At 35.1% G+C, this 22,891-nt stretch overlaps 1 protein-coding gene and 1 long non-coding RNA gene across 2 annotated transcripts in view; one reads left to right on the top strand and one right to left on the bottom strand.

Moving 5' to 3' along the window:
• Positions 1–808: 808 nt before the first annotated feature.
• Positions 809–13,589, bottom strand: myoz2b (myozenin 2b). Its single transcript, XM_015345361.2, has 6 exons — positions 13,464–13,589; positions 11,682–11,797; positions 9,119–9,288; positions 5,036–5,183; positions 2,918–3,101; positions 809–2,406 (listed from the first exon to the last, which is right to left on the bottom strand). Exons 2-6 carry the CDS (start codon positions 11,758–11,760, stop codon positions 2,172–2,174), a joined length of 816 nt encoding a protein of 271 aa, XP_015200847.1. The 5' UTR covers positions 11,761–11,797; positions 13,464–13,589; the 3' UTR covers positions 809–2,171.
• Positions 13,590–13,677: 88 nt separating this feature from the next.
• The window catches only part of LOC138239419 (uncharacterized), a 29,692-nt gene continuing 20,478 nt past the window's right edge, over positions 13,678–22,891 (top strand). The window contains exon 1 of the long non-coding RNA XR_011189897.1: positions 13,678–13,765. This is a non-coding gene — a long non-coding RNA (uncharacterized lncRNA). The remainder of the gene's footprint in view (positions 13,766–22,891) is intronic.

Raw genomic sequence — 22,891 nt, 5'->3', positions numbered from 1 at the left:
TTCTCCCAAATTCCACTCCTATATTTGTTTTCCTCTTCTTGATCTTGTGGTGTTCAGTTATACTTATTTTGATACCATTTCTAAAAAAAATATGTGAGTACATCATGTACAGTATAAGTATTCATCTGAATACTGGCATGCATATTTGCTGAAAAGAAAAAAAAAGGTTTCCAAATATATAATTCACTTTATATGTTTTAAAGAAAAAAAATCTGTCACGATTGTTTTTGCTTGTTTTGAAAATAAACAGGGCGCAAATTAAAAAAAGCAAAAACAACTCATACTGTATATAAACCTCCCTAGAAAATAAGAAGGAGACTTGTCTGAGAAAAGGGACTTCCTTCTTTGCAGAACAACACTGAAGTGTGCATCTGTTCCTAAGCTGTCACTGTTTGCTGTATATTTAGTATGTGACCTCTGATGTATCAGTGTCCAATGCAATGTTCCACTCTTTGTGAAGCTGAATGCCTGGTAACTTAAACTGCACATTATATCATATCCCTTTATGGTTGGCTGAGTCATTCAGAAAAGAGCTGTGGAAACTAATATTCACACCAGCCAAATTATCTGTGGTTTTCATCTAGTGACAAAGTTAATTATACTGTAGGAAAGGAAAAAACAGCATGGAGGATTTGAATAAGAGCTGTGAGAAAAATGGTACTGCTAATACAGTTGTGACCCCAGTCTCTTATGGTCTCTGAAGAAAGAAGCCTTCTTTACAATGTTGCATGTGTGGTTCATCACCAACCAGAATCCAGCCCACCATCTCTCATAGCATGCAGGCAGACAAAATCAGCCAAGGCAAAGGGCAAGTCATATGAACCAATGGGCTCACAACAACTTTAAGGTTCCAAAGGATTATGACACCATAACAAACTACCAATGCCTGGTACACCAACACTAAAGAACACACATTGTCATAAAGATGATTAATCCATGCTGTCATGGGTCACTGTAGTCTTTACTTTAAATGCAGAAATAACACTTGACTTAAGATGCACTTGATACAGATTGTTTGACTGTGGTAAACATGAAGTAAAAAAAATAAATCTATCATGTTACTTATTAGGTTTCAGAATTAAGCATGCTACAGTATATTCATGTATTTGACTTGAAATAATTTATTGTTGATGATGATGCTATATAACAATTATAACCAAGACCAAAAACTGAAATGAAATAAAAATCCTTTGCACAAAAGGTCCACCACTCTGTTGCTCACATTCTTTCATACTTTCTGAAACAATCATAAACTGGTTTATAAAATCCTTGTACAGTTTACATTATATTCTTGGTTATTTGTATTGGAGGTCTTGGACCTCTGGGGTTGTGAACTGAGGAAGATGCTGCTTGTGTAGGGAGGGGAGATGTACTAACATCAGGGGATGTTTTCAAGGATGAGGGAAGGTGGGTGTGGAAGTAAATAGGATGGTTTTTCTATGCAGCGTTGTTATTGTGTGCTGTTACTTTTTTTCAAAAATAATAAATACAAATTCACACAAAATCCAGCTTAATCACCTCCACGAATTTTAAATAAAATGCAATATACAGACCCATAGTGATAACTTGAGAACATAACACAGTAAAGCAAACTAAAAGATGATCTCTCAGCAACAGCATTGAAGACGTACAGTACATAAATTAGACTTGCTTTTTGTTGTTTACACAAAAGCACTAAGTATTCTATATGCTTTGATGATCATACAGTACATACAACATATTTACATATTGTTTTGCATTTAATTCAATAGAGGATTCAATTCCGAACTTTAAATTTTATGGCCAATATATCTTTAGCATGTAGAAAGGTGATTCAATGCAGATGTTTGGAAAACAGAAGTACAATACCTTTTCTCGTTCATTTTTATGAGATCGTGCTTCAGCATGAAAAATATAGCTGTGGCATATTGTCATATATAATTGAGACTCTGTTTTTCAAAAGATGATAAAGGGTCTACTAATGAATGTCTACTAATGAATAAAGCAAATTCTGAATGTGCAAATTTGCCACTTTCAGCTTTGCAAAATAAGATAATCTCTATACCTTATCACTTAAGATAAACTCATTACTTTATATCCATTAGTAAAGCTCTTTCCATCTTTGGCAAATCAGGTCCATTGTACACAGATACTCTTGCTTGTTAATCAAATACATTCATCAAGTTCACAGATCATAGGTCATCAGATTCAGGGACGAGGGGTTCCAAAGGCACCACAGGGATGACAGCCGGGCTGCCATCTGAGACCCACCCCTGGGCTGTCCTGTTGAAAGTTGGACGCTTGGTAACCTGGTCTTGGAGTTCAGAGAATTTGGGAATTGCAATAATGGGGTTGAAATCCTTTTCTGGTGCTTTGAAGGTTATAAGTCTGGAGGCTCTGTCAAAACCACCAAATGGAGTAGCAACCCTGAAGATAAAATAAATAAGATCCATCACTAACTGAAACATTCAGAGCTTTGTGAAATTAAAGCTGTAAGCATTGATATAAAGATGAGATTTGGTTTCTGGAAGTTTGGCCTTATATCAGAAGCAGGGCAGGATGCAAGCACTCTTGCAGAAGGTTGATATTTAAACCATAAGCACATTATTTCAAGGATGCTCATTTCCACAGGCCAGGGCGGTGTTCAATTAAAATATCCAACATATTGTACTTTGTATCATGATGCATAATATAATACATTAGATATTTTCAGTGAATCAATTTTCCCAAGCAATTTATTTTTCCAACAGGGGCATGTTTTTGAAACATATTTCTAAAAGATATTAAAACTCAGTAAAAGTTAAAAAAAAAACTAAAATAAAATAGTATAAATAGCAAACAAATTTAACCTAATTTGTTAAATTATATTAACTATGATGTTAGAGAACAGCATCTCAGAAGCATCTCCTCTATTGCCATACCAAAGTAATTTGTTTACCTGTTAAAGCTCTTGAAGTCTGGGCCCTCTGGTCTGGGTTCAGGGATAGGCATTTTCTGGTGAAGAGTGTCAGCCAGAATAGGGTCATTGATGATGGCTTGTTCCCAGGGGGAGTGGTAGGATTTGGGGACAGCTGTGGTGTTAAACTTTTCTGGAGGAATGTCCTTCAAGGGCCCTCCATAGCCTACATGAGGAAAAGGTTAACAGGCAGTCTCAGTGTAAGTGTGAGACTAGGCACCATTACAATAGCTTATGATTCCTACAACTTGAAATACAGAAAGCATCTAATCAATACCATATGTACTGATGAAAGTACTTTCAGGGTTCATATATAATACCCTTTCAAAACGTGAGAGACACCCAGATAGCCCAGAACACATACTGTACAGCACATCTGTCTGTTGTTTTAAATGCAAATGAAGTAATATCTGTTATAGAGCGGAACTGAAAACGAGTCCATAAGTTGTGGATCACATTTCCCAGACCTGTAATTTGACTTGAACTTTCCAGAAGACATAGAAACTGAAAGTATTTTTGTTTCCCTTTAAATGAACCACTCAGGGTGGTGGACAGAGCAAGAAAAGGAAAAATCTCAAGCAGGAGTTTCATAAGCTACATATTGAACAATCTATATTGCTTGGATGAGTTAAAGATGAAGAAAAGCAAAATCTCTTGGTGAGACTTACTCCAAAGAGAAGACCTGAAGGAAAAAACATGTATTATTACATATTAGTTTACATTTTTATAGTTGTTTTCTTTTCTGGAGTGGTTTACACACAAGAATAGATGCTACCTCCCTTAAAGATTGCTAAATAAAATCTGTAAAGAATGAATGAAATACCATATCAGTGTCAAATCGGCTTAAGATCTCAATGTTTGTTTACTAGATTTTTACATCCTATAATTAAAGTCTATCCCTCATAGTCACTTTACACAATCATTTTCCTGCGTGTCTTCTGCTAAGTAGTAAAGGAAACAGGAAGGCACTACTGACTGCTTCCCTCTTGGGCAAGATTTATTTTTTCTTGAAATGTGCATGACTCTGGAAATGTTTTTTTTTTCCTCAAACATGATTTTCATTTCATTAGACATCTCACTGGTTTTATATTTCTAACCTGACGTTATTTGGATATGCAAGATGTTTGCCATTTAAAAACTTGTGGAAGCATGAAATAAATGTGTTTATATTTCATTTCAAATGATGAAATATAAAGTTCAGTAAATGATAAATTTACACTTAAGTACAAGCAATTTAACATAATTAATTTACAATTAAATAAAATGTGTAATTTTGTTTCCATATAATATAGAAATATAGAAGTGGAGCACTTGTTTTGATGTTAATATAAATTTGTTTTAGTGTTCCTTGGCTTCCCCTGTGTTAGCCTGTAGTAATATTTTTATTCTGTCATAATAATGATACAGGAAAACAGTTCTGTGTGTATTTATCTTCCAGTGGGGGTGATTAGTGCTAGAAAACCTGTCCATGCTGCCACAGAATACCATGGAGCTCCACAACTGTTTTCGTTGTCTCTTAAGAGACCACTGTGCTGAAACTTGCTTAAGATAACATAAGAGATAAAAATAATTTTCTTGGAGGCAAGGGATACACAGGAAACGTTTGTCATGCCTTCTGTCCAAATATCAGAGCGTTGATATCCAAATACTTTATCCAAAAAATTCCCATCACAGCCTCAAGAGATTACACACCCTCTACTTTTGTTGTCACAAAACTCTTATTTGTATAATCCTACTGACTGAATTCCGCTCTCTAAACATCATAATTTCTTTCCTAAATAACACTGCTCTTGGCAGTGCTAGCATTTGTGTGCACTACAGTAAATAGTTAAACTAGTTACAACGAAGCAAAGCAGGAAAACAGTGTTTTACAGTGTTTGCATTGGTTTTATACAGAGTTAGCTTCTTGGGACATACTGTACAGTTCACTACTGTCCATTACTATGGTAGGTGTTCTGAATCATCTCCCCTAATAGGAGGGCTACTGTATATAATTAATACATTGTTTTCTCATCATCAAGTTATGCTATCAAGATGTGAATCAGACTATTGTTTGCCATCTGTAACTTTAAGTAGGTTATTAAGGTTATATTTACCTACCTGGGGCTATTGTGTCTGGGTTTGGAGGAGTCCTGGGGTCAGGCGTATTTGGTGGTGTTTTAGGCGAATGGCCAGCATCCAAGCTGTTCCCTTCTCCTTTGTTAGTTTCTGTTGTTTCATTATTCTGTGCTTGAACAGACACACAGTTCTGGCAGGAAAGACAGAACAACTATTTTTTAGTTTACTTTATCTGAGCAATGTGTATATTGTGGAGCTATTCAAGCTGGTCCTCTTTTATACAGTCTGTCCAGGGATCAAATTCTCTACTTGTTCTATCAGGTTCCTAAAATCCTTTCTAGAAAGCCTGCCAATTTTAGATTAGTTAAAAGAACTGTAATTAATTGTAAGCACAGTGCAGCTACAGTATGTACTGAATAGGTCTGACTGGATACTACAGTACCTATGAAACCAAGCCTGAAGAAAACATGTTTTAGAAAGGCCAACCTACATTCTGGACAGAATAGTTTACCTGGGATGGAAAACTAAAATAATTCCACAATCTCTGAATACTCTCAGAGGTTTCTAATGCCCCCTTCTCAAAGTCTGGAATTGTAGTTTGAATGTTTTCTGCCCATATATCCTCCGATCTCTCAATGTTTTATTGCACCTCACCTGTAACTTATCTATAGAGCAGTTTAGGGTCCTGTGGTGGAAGAATTGATATTGGAAAATGGGTAGCTGCAGGCACAAGCAGGTGGGTGTACCTTTATGAAAAGGTAAACAGAAAAGATGACACCAAGTTCACAGAATTAGTTTCAACATCAAAAAGTAACTCATAAAACAATTAAATGAATTTCATATTGAAGCCAATGCAACATACAGATGTTAAAAAACTGTACTGTATGTCTCAAACTGGCCAAAAGCCGACATACCACTATATTCAGTAAGTGTTCTATGACTCTTGGCACTGACAAAGAAATCAAGGAGCAATTTACTTCAACCTTGACTATGTCAAATACTTGGAACATGTACCATCACCAACACACTGTTATATCAGAAAAGTAAGTACAAGGCACTGTGGCAGATTTCCCAATCTATGTACTGGCAATTGAACGATTACTGTACAGTATGTCATAGTTCATATCCACTGATCTACAGTAAATTGATTTGTTTCTCACCAACTCATCTGTATAGTCCCGTCCATCAAACTGGTTCCCATGTCACAATTGAAACAAGAACAATGTTGATGCAACATCATTGAAATACTCAAAAAGCCAATTGAGCAAGAAATCTTGTACCAGTGACTTTGTACGAGACTTTCAAGTTTCAAGCAGCAACTCATCAGCAGATTGGTGTGTTCACTAGTTCACTATCATCAACAGAAGCAAATTAACTCTCTGAGTTTCTACCAGGCCTTTTCTGTTTGACAATTACAGAAGCTCCGAAAAAAAGAAACTGAATCATCATCACTGAGTAGAGGTGGGGTTTCAAAGGATAATCCCCAACATGAAGATCAAATAGTGGGAAATCAAGTAGAAAGATATACAGCACCTCCTCGCCTCCCCACAATAGGTATGACTTTTGCTCTACCAACAAAATCAGAAATCTGATCAGAATCTCCTGAGAAATCTCAGGAACCAGCCCCCAGATTTGATTCAACTGATACATTTTCAGTCATTTGAAAGAACATACTGTATCAAAGACCTCCTCATTCAGGACTGCTGTTGAGGGATTAATTTGAGAGCACTTCCATGATTAATTTACTGTATTCATTCATGATTTTAGGAATGAGCTTGGTATTCATAAAATCTTAACAAAAAGTGGGAAGGACATTATGCACATCAAAATAAGTCAGAAGCAGGTGATGAAATCACTTTAGTTTTCAAACAAGAAAGGATAGCTCACATTTTACAAATCCCTCTTCAGGGATTAGACATTCCATATAACCTTAGGAACAGCATACAGTAGTAGCATTTCCTCCTCTGGAAATTACAGAGAGATTGTTTCACTATTCTTTGCAAGAAAGATTATTTTGAGGAGCTTACTGAATTAAGTTTTTCCATTTGTTGAAAAGCTTCTTCCACAAGCTCATTATGTTTTAAACAGTGGTGTTCTGGTCCTGGGGGACCTTCATGCCTTCTGAATTTTGTCCTTGCTAAGTTCTTCAGTCACAGTTTAATTGATTTCAATTTTCTAATTGAGGCCTATTTTTAAATGTTAAATGTTCTGTGTGCAGTATTAGCTAAAACCATACCCGTGATATAAGGTATGACTGAATGTGGATATAAGCAACCAGACAAAATTAAGTAAATAATCAGCATGAAAGATTAATAGTTTGGTTGGATAAAAAACCAGCAGACAGAATTTCCCCAGCTCCAGGTCTAGGAACTACTAGTTTATTAGGCAGGCATGAGGAGGCACAATTGACATGAAAAGCACTTTGGAGGATCGTTCTCAATGACAGATGCCTTTGAAGTAAAGCACCTTACCAACTACTGTCTTACCAAAGTAAAGACAATAGCTAAACAAGGTCATTTACACAATACTGTTTTCAATATTCCTTACCACAACACTATACAGTATCTAACCACCAACAAACTACTATTTAGAGTGAAAGTGAATTGTTAAATGGAAGGTAAACTAACTTAGCCCACTGCCAGAACAAAGACAACCACAACTTCAGTGGTTGAGCCCCAATACACTGATGATGCTGCAGTGTGCTCACTCTTGAACAGATCTGCAATCGAACATTTACATTTTTACTGAGCCATCAGTGAAAAACATCAAATGACATTTAATACTTATACTAATAAATTCCTCCATCAACAATGCTCAATCCCCAGCCTTATAGCATTTACAATTCATAGGTATACTCTGGAAAACGATGAAGATACAATATGTCCTAAAGCATGCAAGTGTAACCTTTAGTCACAAGAGGAAATGGGTTTTCGAAGGTTATGACATGTGATTCATTGTCCTTGAGGACATTCCAAAGACAGAAAACTCATTGGAGACTAGCTCTTGACTGCCTCAATCAGAAGAAAGATCTGTGGCAAAGATCACATCCCATGAAAACCATACAGCAACATGAGAAGGAAAAGTAGGAATGACAGGGTCAGGGTGTCATGAACCAGATGGTCAAAATAGGACCATTTTACTTTGTACTGTTCAAACAGCAACATACTATACCAAATTTACCTCATCTGCCATCTCTAGTTACAAAGATTAGGATAATCATGAAAGACGATTATTCTCTACTGATAATTTATGGTTATTAGTGGTCAAAATATTAGCAATCTGCATCATTACAGTGTATTATTCACCTAGAAAGTTAACCCTACCTTTAATACTTATTACAAGGAGATAGAGTTTACCTCTTACCTGCCTGTAATGATATGAATAATCCAACACTGTGAATAGATGGCTGATACAGAGCCTACCCTCAGTCAAGGTGGGCCTAAAGTTCTACCCACATAAAAACACATATTGATCACTGAAGCGAAGGAGGCTATAGGGAAAATTCTTTTCGCATCAAAAGATCTTAAAATTTACAGAAACTCCATCTGACATCAAATATGTCCTTTACAGTTAATACGAAACAATAAGCCCTAACAAATTGCCTAATTATCACCCATTGTGTCTATTTATAAAGAGTAAAAGTTTTATGGTGGCCTCTAAAGGCATGTTGTCTGTAATTCCATCCACTCCTCGTGCCAGCCTGCTACATGTACAATGGCATAACATCTATAAGTGGAGGAGTTAAACAGTAGTTGACTTTGTTGAACAGTTCTCTCGTACTCAGATACTGCACAGCGTTTTCTCTTAAAAAATGTCAGAAAACTCTTTTTTAAGTTTCAACTTTTACTTGAGTTTCACACTTTTACAAAATGCAAGTCACCTATAGTACAAATCCACTTGTTGAGGTGTCACTAGGCAGTGGGCCACCTACTATCAATCTTTGTGAAGCTTTAGAGAGGTGGTTTTAAAAGTAACTCACACAAAATGTTTTACACTGCATAACTTTCAGAAATGAGGAGGTTCAACAAAGCATCATCCTATCCTGATTGGAAACTTAGGAAGAATAATTCTCTCGTAATTACTCTGTAAGTCCCATTTCTTTAGTACCCAGTTGGACATACTCACATTCATCTGCATGTTGGTTTCATTCTGGAAACTTTCGAAAGTGTATTTCTCTGACCTCCTCTGGCGCATTTTGAAGAGGCGAGAGCCCCTGTTGGACTGCAGTGATAATTCCTCTAGCATGATGTCTTTGGGGACACTGATCTTCTTTCCCAAGTCCATAGAATCAGAATCTATAAAGGAAGACATAAGCACGTATGCACTTGTTTATTAGACTGAAGGATCAATATTTTAATTAATGTAACAGACAGTATTTTCTTTGCTAATGAATGTATTTGCATTGAACTCAGCTGCAACAGTGATAAACTGTATAACATAGACAGTCCTTCTACTGTATAAGTAATAGTGGTTTTGTTTCTGTTAAAATAAAGATAAATCATTAAATGAACCAATAATAGTTTGGCAAAGCTCTTCTTTTCTTGTCTTTTACCCAACTCAACCATTTTTATATTGTGACATAATTACAATGAGGATAAAATAACTTTGATGTAAGTTAGTTTCGAATGGCATCTTTCTGATGCTACTGTACATTGACCTATTCCTGATGCTTGCTGAGGATTTGAGGATTATGATTATTCTGATTGGAATAAAAATGAATAAATTGTAACAGAAGTGAAGGTGGTAGAGGAGAATGGTAGCGAGATCTGCCCCAGAGAGTCTTTAAGACTTGTGGAAATTAAGTTTTTATGAACATTTCAAAATACACTTTAATCACAAATTATTTCATTTTTATGTCTATCTCTCAATTTGAAATAATCTCTTCTTAGTTAAATGAGCTCACCATTATAAAAGACAGATAAAACCAATGTATGTGCATCCTCCAAAATTTGCACCAACTTTCCACTTTTCAGTAGATCTATAGGGCCAAAAAGATAAAACGCAACGCTGCTAGGTTTGTGTCCCCAGTTGCCACATGTAAGCAGAAAATGAAATTAACTCCCTCCACATTCTCTCAACCATACCGCAACTTGGGAAAATCTAGTTATAGCTGATTAATAAAAGCACAGAAGAGATTATGTCCAACCTGTTCTCCAAGCAAAGGCTGCAATGGTTAGGTCCTATAAACCCCTTTAACACTGTTAAATTAGTTTATTAAATAAGTATCAATTCTTTATGTGAAATCTCTCATGTTTAGTGTCCTTTAAAAAAAACATCTAACAACCAATCTCATGATCCACTGTTATGCATAACTACATAATAGGGTTTACCCGTAAGCAGTACCTTAAGTTAATTTAATAAGTTTATATCTTATATTGATGAAAAAAGTAATGGGAGAGCATTACAAAGTAAAGTGTTTAATTAAACCAAATTACATTTAATTTTCATTAAATGTAATTAAATTATAGCAAAATTGAGGTAACACATTGTAGATTATGTTTAACTTTGTCAATTTATTTCGTTATGCCACATCTATAACAAACTGCAATGGAAGATTGCTTACATATTTTTCAAAACATTTTTTCTTCCATTGTTAATTGTATTATCGTGATTGTAATTGTAAAATTATTACATTTGTTTTCAGCAAAGTTCATAACACATTTTGTATAATATTTACTGTATGTCATGTATCGATATGTTTAAGCAGTAAAGCCCTATGCTTAATAATAATTTGGGACAGCAAAGGAATGTGCTTTTTCTGAAGTTTTTGATCAAACATATAGAATTTGGCATTACTCTATTACTTTAAACATGCCTCGTGAGCTCAGCAGTTTTCTGAACATCACAGGGCTGCTATTTCACTGGGTCCTCTTTCCGAGTACATTAATCCATAGATATCCTGACCTTTACTACTCCGCATGGAGTTGCTATATTGAATACTCCCTCTGAGAAAAAGAAAAATATAAATTTAACCTGCATGTAGCCTGGATTGTTTCTCACCACTGAAAACATGTTACACAAATTAGCAGAGCTAAGCCGCCTTATGTTTTTAGTTGCCCCTTTATCAAAACAAAGAATAATGTTTTCCCAGGAATTAACTCATTATGTGGCCATCATGGAAAAATGTTATGCTTAGTATAGAAAATTACTTACAGTATACAGAATGTGTGAACGGTGCTTTTGGGTTCTAATATCTCTCAGTACTGTATATAGTCAAGCTCTGTTTTTCTGAATCTCCAGACATTCTATTTAAGCTTTCCATTTTACAGTTACAAAATTAGCATGAATGTTTGCGTTAATTTATATGTGTACATAAGTACTGTATAATGTGGACACTTCAGTGACTTTTCAGTTGTTTTCTGTCCAATGTTGCTGGATGCTCAAAGGCTCTAGAGCTTATGAAGATGTCAGGTTCCAATCAAACACTGAAAGTCTATCCACGTGGAATGTTCATCAGCTGTCGCAGAGCTTCATGCCTTCCCAACAGCCACACACAGTTGTTCCTCCCAGAAATAGATTTCAAAAGGACAACTACAGAACAATCAGTTACCATAGGTAGCAGAACCATCCCATTGATTTATTTATGGCAAGCCACACAGACAGACACAAGCATTACCACACTATGCAACAGATTAAAAGGAGTCTGTCACAAAGATGGATTGACCATGGAGATTTAATGCAATCATACCATTGGATCCTTGGATTTCCCTCACAATGGCTGCTGCCTGCATCTTCCTCTCCTTGGTTGTCATCATGGTATGTGACATGACTCTCTCTGGTTTCTGATAAGCTGACCCTCAGACACTAAAATAAGCACAGAAGAAACACATGTTACATTTCTTTCTCCTGCCAATTCACCAAGAGTCATGTCAGTCGTCTTTTTTATGAAAAATGAGCATTGCATGGACAAGCTGAGATAATATCAAGTTCTCACACATGCAAAGTCTCAAATCTGCAGATAAGAATTTAGTTGAAGTTTGGGAGAAAAAAGAGCTAACACTTCCTTTTAGATAACTTTGTTTTATTCAAGGCCTTCACTTTAAGTGACAAGAGTTAGTATCAGGTTACTTATGTGATGCTCCTGTTGTTGCCCTGCCCAGCTGTAAATTTGCAAAGGTGACACTACTCCTGTCACAAAAAAACTTGCATCTTCATTCTCTGAATTCTTACCCATTCTCTGCACCACTTGATGCAGCATGAAGAAGCCTACTAGGGTGATGTTAAAGTCTGCTCAACAAAATATTCCTTAATAGTGAAAGAATGGCCAGATTAAGGCCATGTTCATCATTTAATTAGTGGAGATGATGAGAGAAGAATTATTTCTTAATAATCAGTAGAGCAATACTGTGTTGTTTTTCTGTATCTTGATACTTTCGAAGAAAATCATTTCTCTCTTCGGTGTGAAGGTGTGAAAGTCTCAAGGCAGGCGAGGAACAGAGCAGGCGAAGGCTATGAAGATGGGCATTCATCATTAAGGCATTTGACAAGAAACAGGATCCCAAAACAAAGACATTGCTATTATTCCTTTGTCCTGGGAATTACTCTTCTGGGAATTAAGAAAATATTTTCTCTTTTCTGTTAAATGGCAGTGACAAGTCAAACTATACAGTATATACAGTACAATGTTCTAAAACAGAGGTTCCCTCAAATGTTTCTTTAATGTTCTATGCTGTACAGTGGAGAATTTAACTGTGATCACCTTAAGTTTAAGTATTCTGAATTTTCCAGCTCCATATGTTTAAGCGATTTAGTATGAGTTTTTGTGCATGGATTACAAGAGAGAAAAGGGTTATTCTGTGTATTTTTCATCAATGGTGACTTCTGCTGAAATAAATCTATATTCTCTTTATGTAAAAATTGATGAAAAATAACTGTAGACTGTGAAAAGGCATTGGTTGACCTTAACCACAGAAAAATCATATACATTTTTAATTTACATTAGCCTGAATGGAGGAGGGAAAACCTCATCCTTGCAAAGAAAAAATACATTAGAATAACACTAAGTTGTGTTAAAACAAGCTTCTTAATACTGTTGAAAAAGCTAATATCTAAAGAAAAGTCTGAAAATTACATATCATGGTCTGGGTTGCTGATGAAATACTTTATTTGAAATTACTGCGCTTTTTACAAGATGTGACAAAAAAACTGACCCAAAAACAGGTGTAGTATACTCTCCATTTGAATGGAGTAGTTAATTAAAAATTCAAATAATAATTCAAAACCAACACAGAATAAAGTTTATTAAAAGTGTGGCACTTGCAGGCTTTTGAAAATTGTATGATTATTTTTTTTTTAATCTCATTTACAAAGTATTTCTTCACATGAAGAGTTACTCAAAAACCATAACAATAAATGTGAAAAAAACGAACTGTTCAAAAGATGACAAGTCGCAGTTCGGTACAAAATTTCAATATTTTAGATACTGTACACGTAAGAATGTAGGTACAAGTGGAGGGAACAGTTTTCATACCTGTCCAGAGGTCCCGTGTGTACTAGGATCTGTCTGAAGGTAAGGCTCTCAGGGGTCAACCTGTGTAGTTCGATCTATCCAGGTCTTCACTATGCCAGCTACTGAAGGAAACTGGGGGGTGTCAGTGTGTCCGTTGTCACTGGTATGTAACTTACATCAACCAGCTAAATATAGACCCCAAACACTCCAACCACTCACATTTCTTCAGCATAAGTGGAGGACATGATGGAACAGTGGGCTCCTATACTATCAGGGAATGCAGTTCAACGATGTCCTAGGAATATTTTCTTCCAAAGGCTCAGGTGTGTATGTCTCTATGCTCGTAGGAATGGCTTAACCGTACAATTCTTCTTTTGCTGGGGAGAAGACCATCTTGAAGAGTTATAAACTAAGAAATAGAACTGCACTGTACCTACCTGGTGGACCTTCAGCCTGTACAAGGTCATCTAGCCTTGGCACACATGACACTGAATCGTTTCTTCCGTTACACAAGAGTTCTCACATACTATCGGCTCAATACAATAGGCTTTTTATTCAGGATTGTATTTATTAATCTGCTTATTTTATTAAATATAGGATTTCAGAAGAATACGGCTTTAATTTGTATTTACAGTCCCAACACACTTTTCTTCAGTGCAGAAGTCCTTTCAAATTTTATTGGTGAGTTCCAACAGTGACTTACTTTACAGTATGTCAAATGGTAAACACTTTTATTTAAAATAGTGCTTTTAATTGTTCACTTTAAGTATGAGGAGCACACAGAGCCTATGGCAAGCAGGGCAATTTCAATGCGATGCCAGGTAACACATCACTTAAAGATAAAACTACACAGCTGTGCCTCTCCAAATCTGTCAAAACATAAACCCACTAATACAGTGCAGAACTCCTTTCAATGAAGCCAGTTTTTTTTTGACAGAGGAAGAGATAAACTCTACCACGTCCTCACAGATGAACCCTGTCTATGCCATGTCCTGATGTTTCTGTAGCCTTTTACTATTTTCAGACTATGTCCTCCTTGCCCTCTCACATAATCAGATAACCAGCTCATCCATCTTTCTCTTTAGTCTAATCATCTGTTGTTTATTGCCCTGGTTTGACACTTCCTCAATTTGTATTGGACTCTGTTTAAAAAAAACCAATATGAATGCCCATGCTTTTTATCATGTGAAAGCTTGAAAATACAATAAGGTTCCTAACACCTACAGATACGTTTAGCTGTTTTGTTTAATCGGCTAAAGGCAGATTTGTAAAATTGAATTTTGCAGGAAATTTCTTTATTGCTTACTCCAATGAAACAGATGAAAATGTGTGTGTTCTTGCATGCCACCGTGCTTTAACCTAAAAATATATGCAGTATATATATTATTTAATAAGGAACAAAAAGTCCCTTCACATACGATACATTCCCCTTGTCATACATACATGCAAACACAAAACAGTTTTTCTGATTAAATGTATTTGCACTTGTGAATTCATTTCACATTTTAGTGTAATGAGTTCTGACACTAGATGCAGAAGAACAGAAGCCTAAAGGCAAAACACAATAATATAGGTGCATAATATAAGACATATTGGTTGTCTGGTTCTCAGGTGAAGTCTCATGCTTTCAACATCAGTAATAATAAAACAAAATGGCTAAATAAGAGATGAAACCAAAGAAATAGCCTTAATTATATCAATATACAGGGATTGAAGGCAGTTTCTACAAATCTACAATATATAGGAGATACATGAGTGTACAGTACATACGCAAAAACATTTTGTAGACATTTAAAGGTTTTGTTCTAATTTATTTTGGAATGCTGCACTACACTGGCTTCATAGAAAGAGATCATAATGTTACGAACAAAAATCTTAGACTCCACGCTCTTATATGAGCAAGCACATTTTGGTTCGTCATCTGTTAAACAAAAATGAGTAAAAATACATTTTTAGTAAAAATATATAAAGCCATAAGATTTTTATTTAATTAAATTTGTCAATGTTTTTCTTGGTGTGTGTGCTTTGTTAAAAGCTTGGTGGAATAATGTTGCTCAGCTTCTGTAATGGCATTACAGCAAGTGCAAGAATCAAAAACCATAATTTCCACAGTTTAAGGTATTATCTGTGATCAATGAAGAAGGATGTAATTTCTGCATCATTTTCTCAGTGTATGGTGCAGAAATGCTTTATTAAGGAATACACCAAATAGAAAGTTTTACTGTATGAGGCTGCATTTTTCTTCTTGTAAATCTCAACATCACTGAAGCCTTAAACAGCAAAATAATCTTTACTATTACTAGTCACAACATTATTCCGTTTGTTTCTCAGTGATTACCCAACAATCTCCTTGGTAACAGGTCTATGAATATCACTATAGTGGACATACTGTACTCAACCCTGACTGAATGCCTGAACAGCAAAATGATGGGTTTAGTATTTCTACTATGTACCTGGGGACGTTTGAGTGTGTTTCCTATACTGAAGTCTTGCACTCTTACCTCAGATCCTAAAGTGAGACTTACAGTAAATGAACTGTTGGCAGCTGTGGTTGCTGTGCTGTCAAAGGTCTCATTTGTTATCATCATCATGTACGAGAGCCTGCTTATCAGATTGTGATTTAATATGATAATAAACTATCTATGTTTTACAAATTTCACTTTTATGATTAAGTTACCATATTTGAAGAAATCAATAGTAAAATCATTGTCTTTTACCAATTGGTCAGGTGACTGAGGGTAGCTGAATGTCTTACAGACAAAAGCGGCCATTTTTTCTGAACCTGCTGTCCTTTCACAATACTTTGGAAGGAACTCTGCTGTTGGATGAAAGTATGCACTTTAATTTTCATATTATACGGTATGTCTGATGTTTACTTTTGTCAAGTAAATATACTGAATAAAAAAAGACATGACTGGTAGTCCTAACTACTGTATGTGTTTTCATAAATGTTACTGCTTTTTAATTACAAAGGGCAGTAAAAACACACCTGTTTGAAAAACAGCCTAGTTACAGGTGTTTAGTTTCCTATATGGAAACATGTAGGCAAAAGCATTTTGGGAACAGCAATATTTGCTTTCTAATCTATGACAAAGGAATCATTTGGTTTCACTAGCTTGTTGTTTTCACTTCTTTCTTCTTTCTTAGCGATTCAGTGGTATTTTCAAACAAGAGGTCTGTCTTTGTCCTGAGTTTAGATTCAAAAAAGAGTTCAGAATTCAGGCAGAATACTTAATCAGTTCTAAACTGTTCTTCCAACTTTAAGAAAAGTTGCAAAAGTTAATGTCCATTTTCTAATCAGGGTAAGAATGTACAGTACACCAGGCCATCACAGGACAGACACACACCAGGGCCGATTTTCCCAGAAGTCAATTAACCTACAGTACTAGTGTGTTGTTGGACTGTAGTTGGAAACCAGAGCACTCCAGGTCTGGAACTGAACCCAGGGCATCAGCCCTGTGAGGCAGAAATGCTGACCCGTATACCATTGTGCCACCCAAAGACATAGATTAAATGTAAATGTACATTCCCTATTTTGTAATGCTGTCTCATGCTCTGTGCTTGTGCTTGGATTGCTCTGTGGATGTGAGGTTAGTCACTACTGACATCTAGTCTCTAGAAGATTATACTGGCTGATTTAAGAAATGCAAGTAGGTAATCAGCAATGATGATTTTGACTTTGATTTTAGATTTAGAAGTAGAACTGAACGTGAGACTGAACTTTACCAAAGATATCTTATCATTTATAAGTACAATAAATCAATGTTAAAATCTGGGAATTCACTTAGTGGGTGCACTGTATGCTTTCACTTTTCCATTGGGGGTTTCAATGTGTCAAAACACTCAGCACTGTTAGTAGAATAGGGGTATCAGTACACAGTGATAGGAATGCACACCGAAAATAGACTGCAGACAAATGGGTTTTTAAATCAGGACCATAACGTAAGGATGACTTAATGCTAGGTAACTTTAGAGGCAACTTTGCAACACCATGAATAGCCGAGTGTCATTTCTATAAAACTAGTGGCAAATATTCACAGACACACATACAGTATATAATTTCCCATAGTTTTAATTCAAATCTATATAGTTAAAGTACACTTTATTGTACTTGTAGCCATAGCCAACAGCTTATCTTGTTAAAGACCAGAACCGCACTTTGAAATATGGCTATAAAACTGTTTAGTTTTCCTCATATTGGTGACTTCTGTAATCTTTTAGGTTTTTAAAATGCATCAATCTTAAGTTTACGCACTGTAGCAATCTGTACAATAAAACTAATTTAAATTATTGGAAATACATGAATACATACTGTATTTTATTAAAATTCTTTAAAATTAAATATTGAACTTAAATATAAAAACAAAGGTCAAGAGCATTAATTAAAAGTGCAGATTGACTTACAAGGCCTGCTTTGTGCAGGGAGAACATTTCACAACCTTGGAGCAAAGGACAGAAAACACATCTCCCACGATTCAGTGCCTAGTTTTGAGAATCAATGGATGTCCAGAATACAAATAGTATGCAATTGTCTAAGGAGATAAAAGTTCACAGATATAGTCAGGACATAGTGCAACTTTTTTTAATTCTATTCTAAAATCCACACAAAACAGAAGACATCTGATCATATATCTTAGTTTTAGTGAAATTTCCAGTAGCTGAGCTCCAAACATATTGCAGCTAGTTTGAATACACAATAAGCTCTGTATTACAATAATGAAGTCTAGCAAAATCATGCAGTGGGTTATCTATAACAGGTTAGTACAGACATGAACAGATATGGGAAATGTCACTAAGATTAAAATAGACACATTTACAACATTATGAACATGAAGCTCACATGCAGAAGAACAGGAAGGTATCAGGTATCATAAATGACACCAAGATCTCTGACCTGAGCAATTGCACTAATTCCAACACTGTCAGCGATCAAACTTAAGATGACACAGATGTGCAGTTGATAAGGAGAGCCCAAAAGCATTATTTTGGTTTTGTCAGAGTTCAGATATTAAACATTTTGTTGCAGTCTTATTTGACATCATATAAGAAACTATAATGTGTAACAGAGGAGACTGTTTTTCGTTCATTTCAACTTTGTGAGATCAGAAATTTGGGTATCACCAGTGTACTACTCCCTACTCTTATTGAGAAATACCCAGGGATCTTTAATGACCACTGAGAATCAGGACCTCAGTTTAATGTCTCATCCGAAAGATGGTGCCCAATACAGTATAGTGTCCCTGCCACCCTACCAGGGCATTAGGACCCACACAGACCACAGGGTGGGAGCCCCCCCACTGGCCCCACTAACACCACTTCCAGCAAGGACCATAGCTTCCCAAGAGGTCTCTTCCATCCAGGTACTAACTAGGCTCAACCCTGCTTAGCTTTAGTGGGTAGCCAGCTGCAGAGCTGAGAGAGCTGCAGGGTGATATGGCTGCTGGATTAATATATTCTATTCTATTCTATTCTATTCTATTCTATTATTACAAATTATTTCATATCAGCCATATAAATTTTAAACCTTGACATGTCAGTTCCAGTAATACTGTCACTCATCCATTCTGCAGAATAATGGATAAAAACAATTCCGCACACTTATTGGTATAAATAACTAGGCCACACTGGAGGCCTGTACATTGAAAGAAGCCAGAAGCCCAGTAAATGTAAGGTAAGTTACCAAAACTATAATAGGATACAGTAAAAGAAAATGTACATATTATGCACTTATGTACAGTATGCTTCCATTTTCAATACCCATGTTAGGTTGTGATAGATTCAAACCATTACATTTTTTTTAGGGTCAAGATATGGTCAAAAACATATTAACATACAGGAAGATGTCAGGATCTGATTGTCTGAATAAAGTTTCTACTGCAAGTATATCTCATTACTAACAGCCTATGTACCACCAATACCTTAATAAAACATTTACTTTACATAAAAAACATGATTGAAGGAATTATTATATCTCTTATTTGTGTACATTACAGTATATGAGCAAAACATAAATAAATACAATAGGCAGATAATCTGGATTCAGGCCAAAATGGTCCATCAGAGCAGAGCGTATCATGATTTACATGCATTAAGTGAACAGAGAGCAAAGGGACTCCCCCCTTAATGGGACACCAGACCATAGCAGAGTCTACACCCAGCCATCTGGGTGGACAGGAGTGTCTGGGGTAAAGTACTGTACAGTACCTCCCTTAATGTACAGCAGCAGTGCCTACAGTAAGGACTATCTGTAGTCAGGACTTTAACACACTACACATGAATTGTGGCCCCAGAGTCTTACCTAGTATGCTACATTGCCCCTGATGAATTTATAAATTGATTTATTTTTGTCTTCAATTAGCTCCTTGTTTGGTCATTGTGCCTTATTGTTAGTTAAGAAGAAATGGGTTGATCACACAGGATAGTTTATCACATATCCAAAAGACAGTTTCGTTAAATGGGGTATACAGTATATGAATTCTGTTTGAAAAATTATGTGGTTTGTTCCCTGGTGATCATATTAAATATTACTTCACACATTTTAGCATTTTTCACTTTCAGTTTGTTGTAATAAAATGGTACCATGTGACAAAATTTTATGAAAAGAAAAGACACTGAGCCAAGGACAGTGTGAAAGTTGTTATGTTTAATGATAAATTCTGAGGCAGTGAAAATGTTCTTCGTATCATAACATATCTTATTTTTTTAAACAAAAGTCTTATTATATTGAAAGGAATTGAACTAATAAATGCTAGAGGATGGATTTTTGAAAAACCCTTTCTCTTTGCAGATACAGTATACAGTAATTATTCTGAAGGATATCTGGGTGTTCATTTGCCATGCTTTCATAGCAATTACAATAAATACTCCAAGTCCAATTACTGCTGAATACTGAAAGCTCTTAATGAGATAGTGTTGGCATTCCTAGAGTCTAAAACAGAAACCTGAAATAAGCACTTGTATGCAATAATAATAACACAATACAAATCCTCTAAAAAAAAAATTTCTCATGGGATATTATGGAGAAAGCCATTCCTGTTAGAGTAAATTTTATAGAAATTGCTTTATATTATCTTTTCACAATGTCTTCAGAAATATGGTACAGGAGAAATGTGAAATGTCCTACTTATTATATTTTCAATAAGATACATAACAGATTTACAGCAGGAAAAAAAAAACAGTATAAAAAATTCTTAAGATGATCTCCATAGTTTAAATACTTTACTTTTTAAGGAAAAGGGACTTGTGGAATTACTGTATAAAAAAATACATTCTGTAGTTAAAAGTCCTGCTATAAAAATGTGACCAACAGGGACCAACAACTGTTTATGACTGTCAATGTTCAACTAATATTTTAATAGTAGTCTTAAATGTCACTTTAAAGCACAATTGCCAAACAATACACTTAATATGTTAGACAATGTATGATTCAGTTATGCCATCAATATGTTTTTACTTGAGTAGTTTCTGAAGTATCATCCAATTACCCACAAGATAATTCTTGTCTTAGAATATTGTTAAAATCTTAGAGATGACCAGATCTCATTTACACACCTCATTGTACAAAGATATTTCTAACTCAGATACAGGGTCCTTAAAAATAAAAGTTTAATTGTGCCTTATGATTACAATTCTTAAAATATGAAGTGTAGATTATAAAAAAAAATCAGGCACCATCATGTCTAAATGTATATTCACGGAGCTGGTTAAAACTACAGCTTAACTAAAATGAAATCTGGCTAAAAATGAAAAAAGACACCAGCATGTTTTAAGACTAACGCAAGTTGTTATGAATTTAAAGGATTTTAATAAATCATAAAGTTAAGCTATCATCATGCATATTACAGTTAACTCCTATGAATGGGTTGTAATTGAAATGTTAAACTGTACTTAATTGCAATAATAATGGTGTCATAAAATAAGGTTAATTAAAATAATAGCAATTTATTTGTTTTCTTCAAATGTTTTTAAAATCTCCCATTAGAAGGCAAATATGATCTAGAGACTTTGCTGTTTTAAATATAAATGGTATTTTAACCATAAAAAATATGATAGAATCAGATTCACTACTCCAGTTATCACATTACATCAAGTAGTTTAAAAGTGCTTTTGTAAGAAAAAAAACATCTACTGGTAATTCAGAGTTTCATAACTTAATTTGTATTTTGAAAAAAAAATCTAGGATTGTGGTTGTCTGCTAATGTTATTTGTAAAATTGTTCTTCAAAGGGGAATGAGAAATTAATTTTAAAGACGTGAGTAGCTTATGTTTCTTTTACTTATTATACACACAAATGCACTGAACCAAACAGATTTTACTAGTGAAGCTGAGCAAAAACGAGTAAGAACAAATTTATAAGAAATATTTGGTGAGCTCTACAGTGATAGATACAACATCATTTTTATAATCTACAAAATTATATTCAGCCATACACTTTAAGAATGAACATAGACAGCACACTATATCTTAATCTCTGCTGTTTTGTGTAGACTCAATCCATCAGCGTGAAACTGACACTTCCATTTAACATGATCTATTATGTATTTAGCAGTTTATCACATACTCATCACCATAGTCTTACCTGCAAAACGCACTATATGTTTAACAATTTCCAAGATTCTTGAATAAACATAACATCATGCATTGCAAAGTATGCGTCTGCCAAAAATCTACTTGTGAAAAACTTTACAGCAGCTGTAGCAATGCGACTCTCCTTAAACCACTGTGTCATTTCTTTCTAATAGCCTCCCTCCATTTTTCTCTTTCCAGGACCTTCTCTATAAGAACAGAGAAAAATATCACTTGTCATTACCACAGTCTTCTTTCACAGCAGAACGCTTTTATCAAAATGAATGTGTTAAATAAGCTAATTTTATATCATCCCGTGAAGAATACTGGATTTCACACCCTCACTCTGGTTTTCACATTCAGCAAGCAGCATTCTGTACGACAACAGCCAAACATTACTGGGACCATCTCTGGTATTATGATGAATGAAAGTGGCAAAATTGTAGAACGCAAAAAAAAAAGTTGTGATGAAGAATTACAAGAGCACACGAGAACACATACACAAATGAAAAAAAAATCAGAAATCGAAGGAAAAGCCCAGATTATGTTAATTAAAAATAGAATTCAATAGCACAAAATTAGAAAACAATTCATACACTCTTGCTCTCATTTGGAGGCACAAACGCTCAATGGAAAAACACTTGTGTTTCAGGCCTGTTGTAAACAGTATGGTAAATAATCTTCAAAACATACAGTATTTCTAGTGCTACAACATCATGACACATACTATTATGGAAACATCTATGTTTTAATGCTAGCTATTTTTTCTTCAGTCACGTTTAAGCTTCAAATACTTACACAACATTACATATTTATTTCTGCAGTGAGTCTTTTGAAATGAAGTACAATCAACAACAAAAGTGCACAAGAAGTAGAGATAGTGA

Source organism: Lepisosteus oculatus, chromosome 1 (genome assembly GCF_040954835.1).
Source record: "Lepisosteus oculatus isolate fLepOcu1 chromosome 1, fLepOcu1.hap2, whole genome shotgun sequence".
NCBI lineage: Eukaryota > Metazoa > Chordata > Actinopteri > Semionotiformes > Lepisosteidae > Lepisosteus > Lepisosteus oculatus.
Note: the sequence above shows the minus strand (reverse complement) of the source record. Positions and strands in the feature narration are given on the sequence as shown.

Excerpts from the sequence above, each read along its gene's own strand:
- myoz2b (XM_015345361.2), bottom strand. The coding sequence starts at position 11,760 with ATGTCACATACCATGATGACAACCAAGGAGAGGAAGATGCAGGCAGCA. Across the intron at positions 9,289-11,681 it reads GGAAATCCAAGGATCCAATG|ATTCTGATTCTATGGACTTG; the intron begins GTATGATTGCAT and ends CTTCCTTTATAG. Across the intron at positions 5,184-9,118 it reads AAACCAACATGCAGATGAAT|AACTGTGTGTCTGTTCAAGC; the intron begins GTGAGTATGTCC and ends CTTTCCTGCCAG.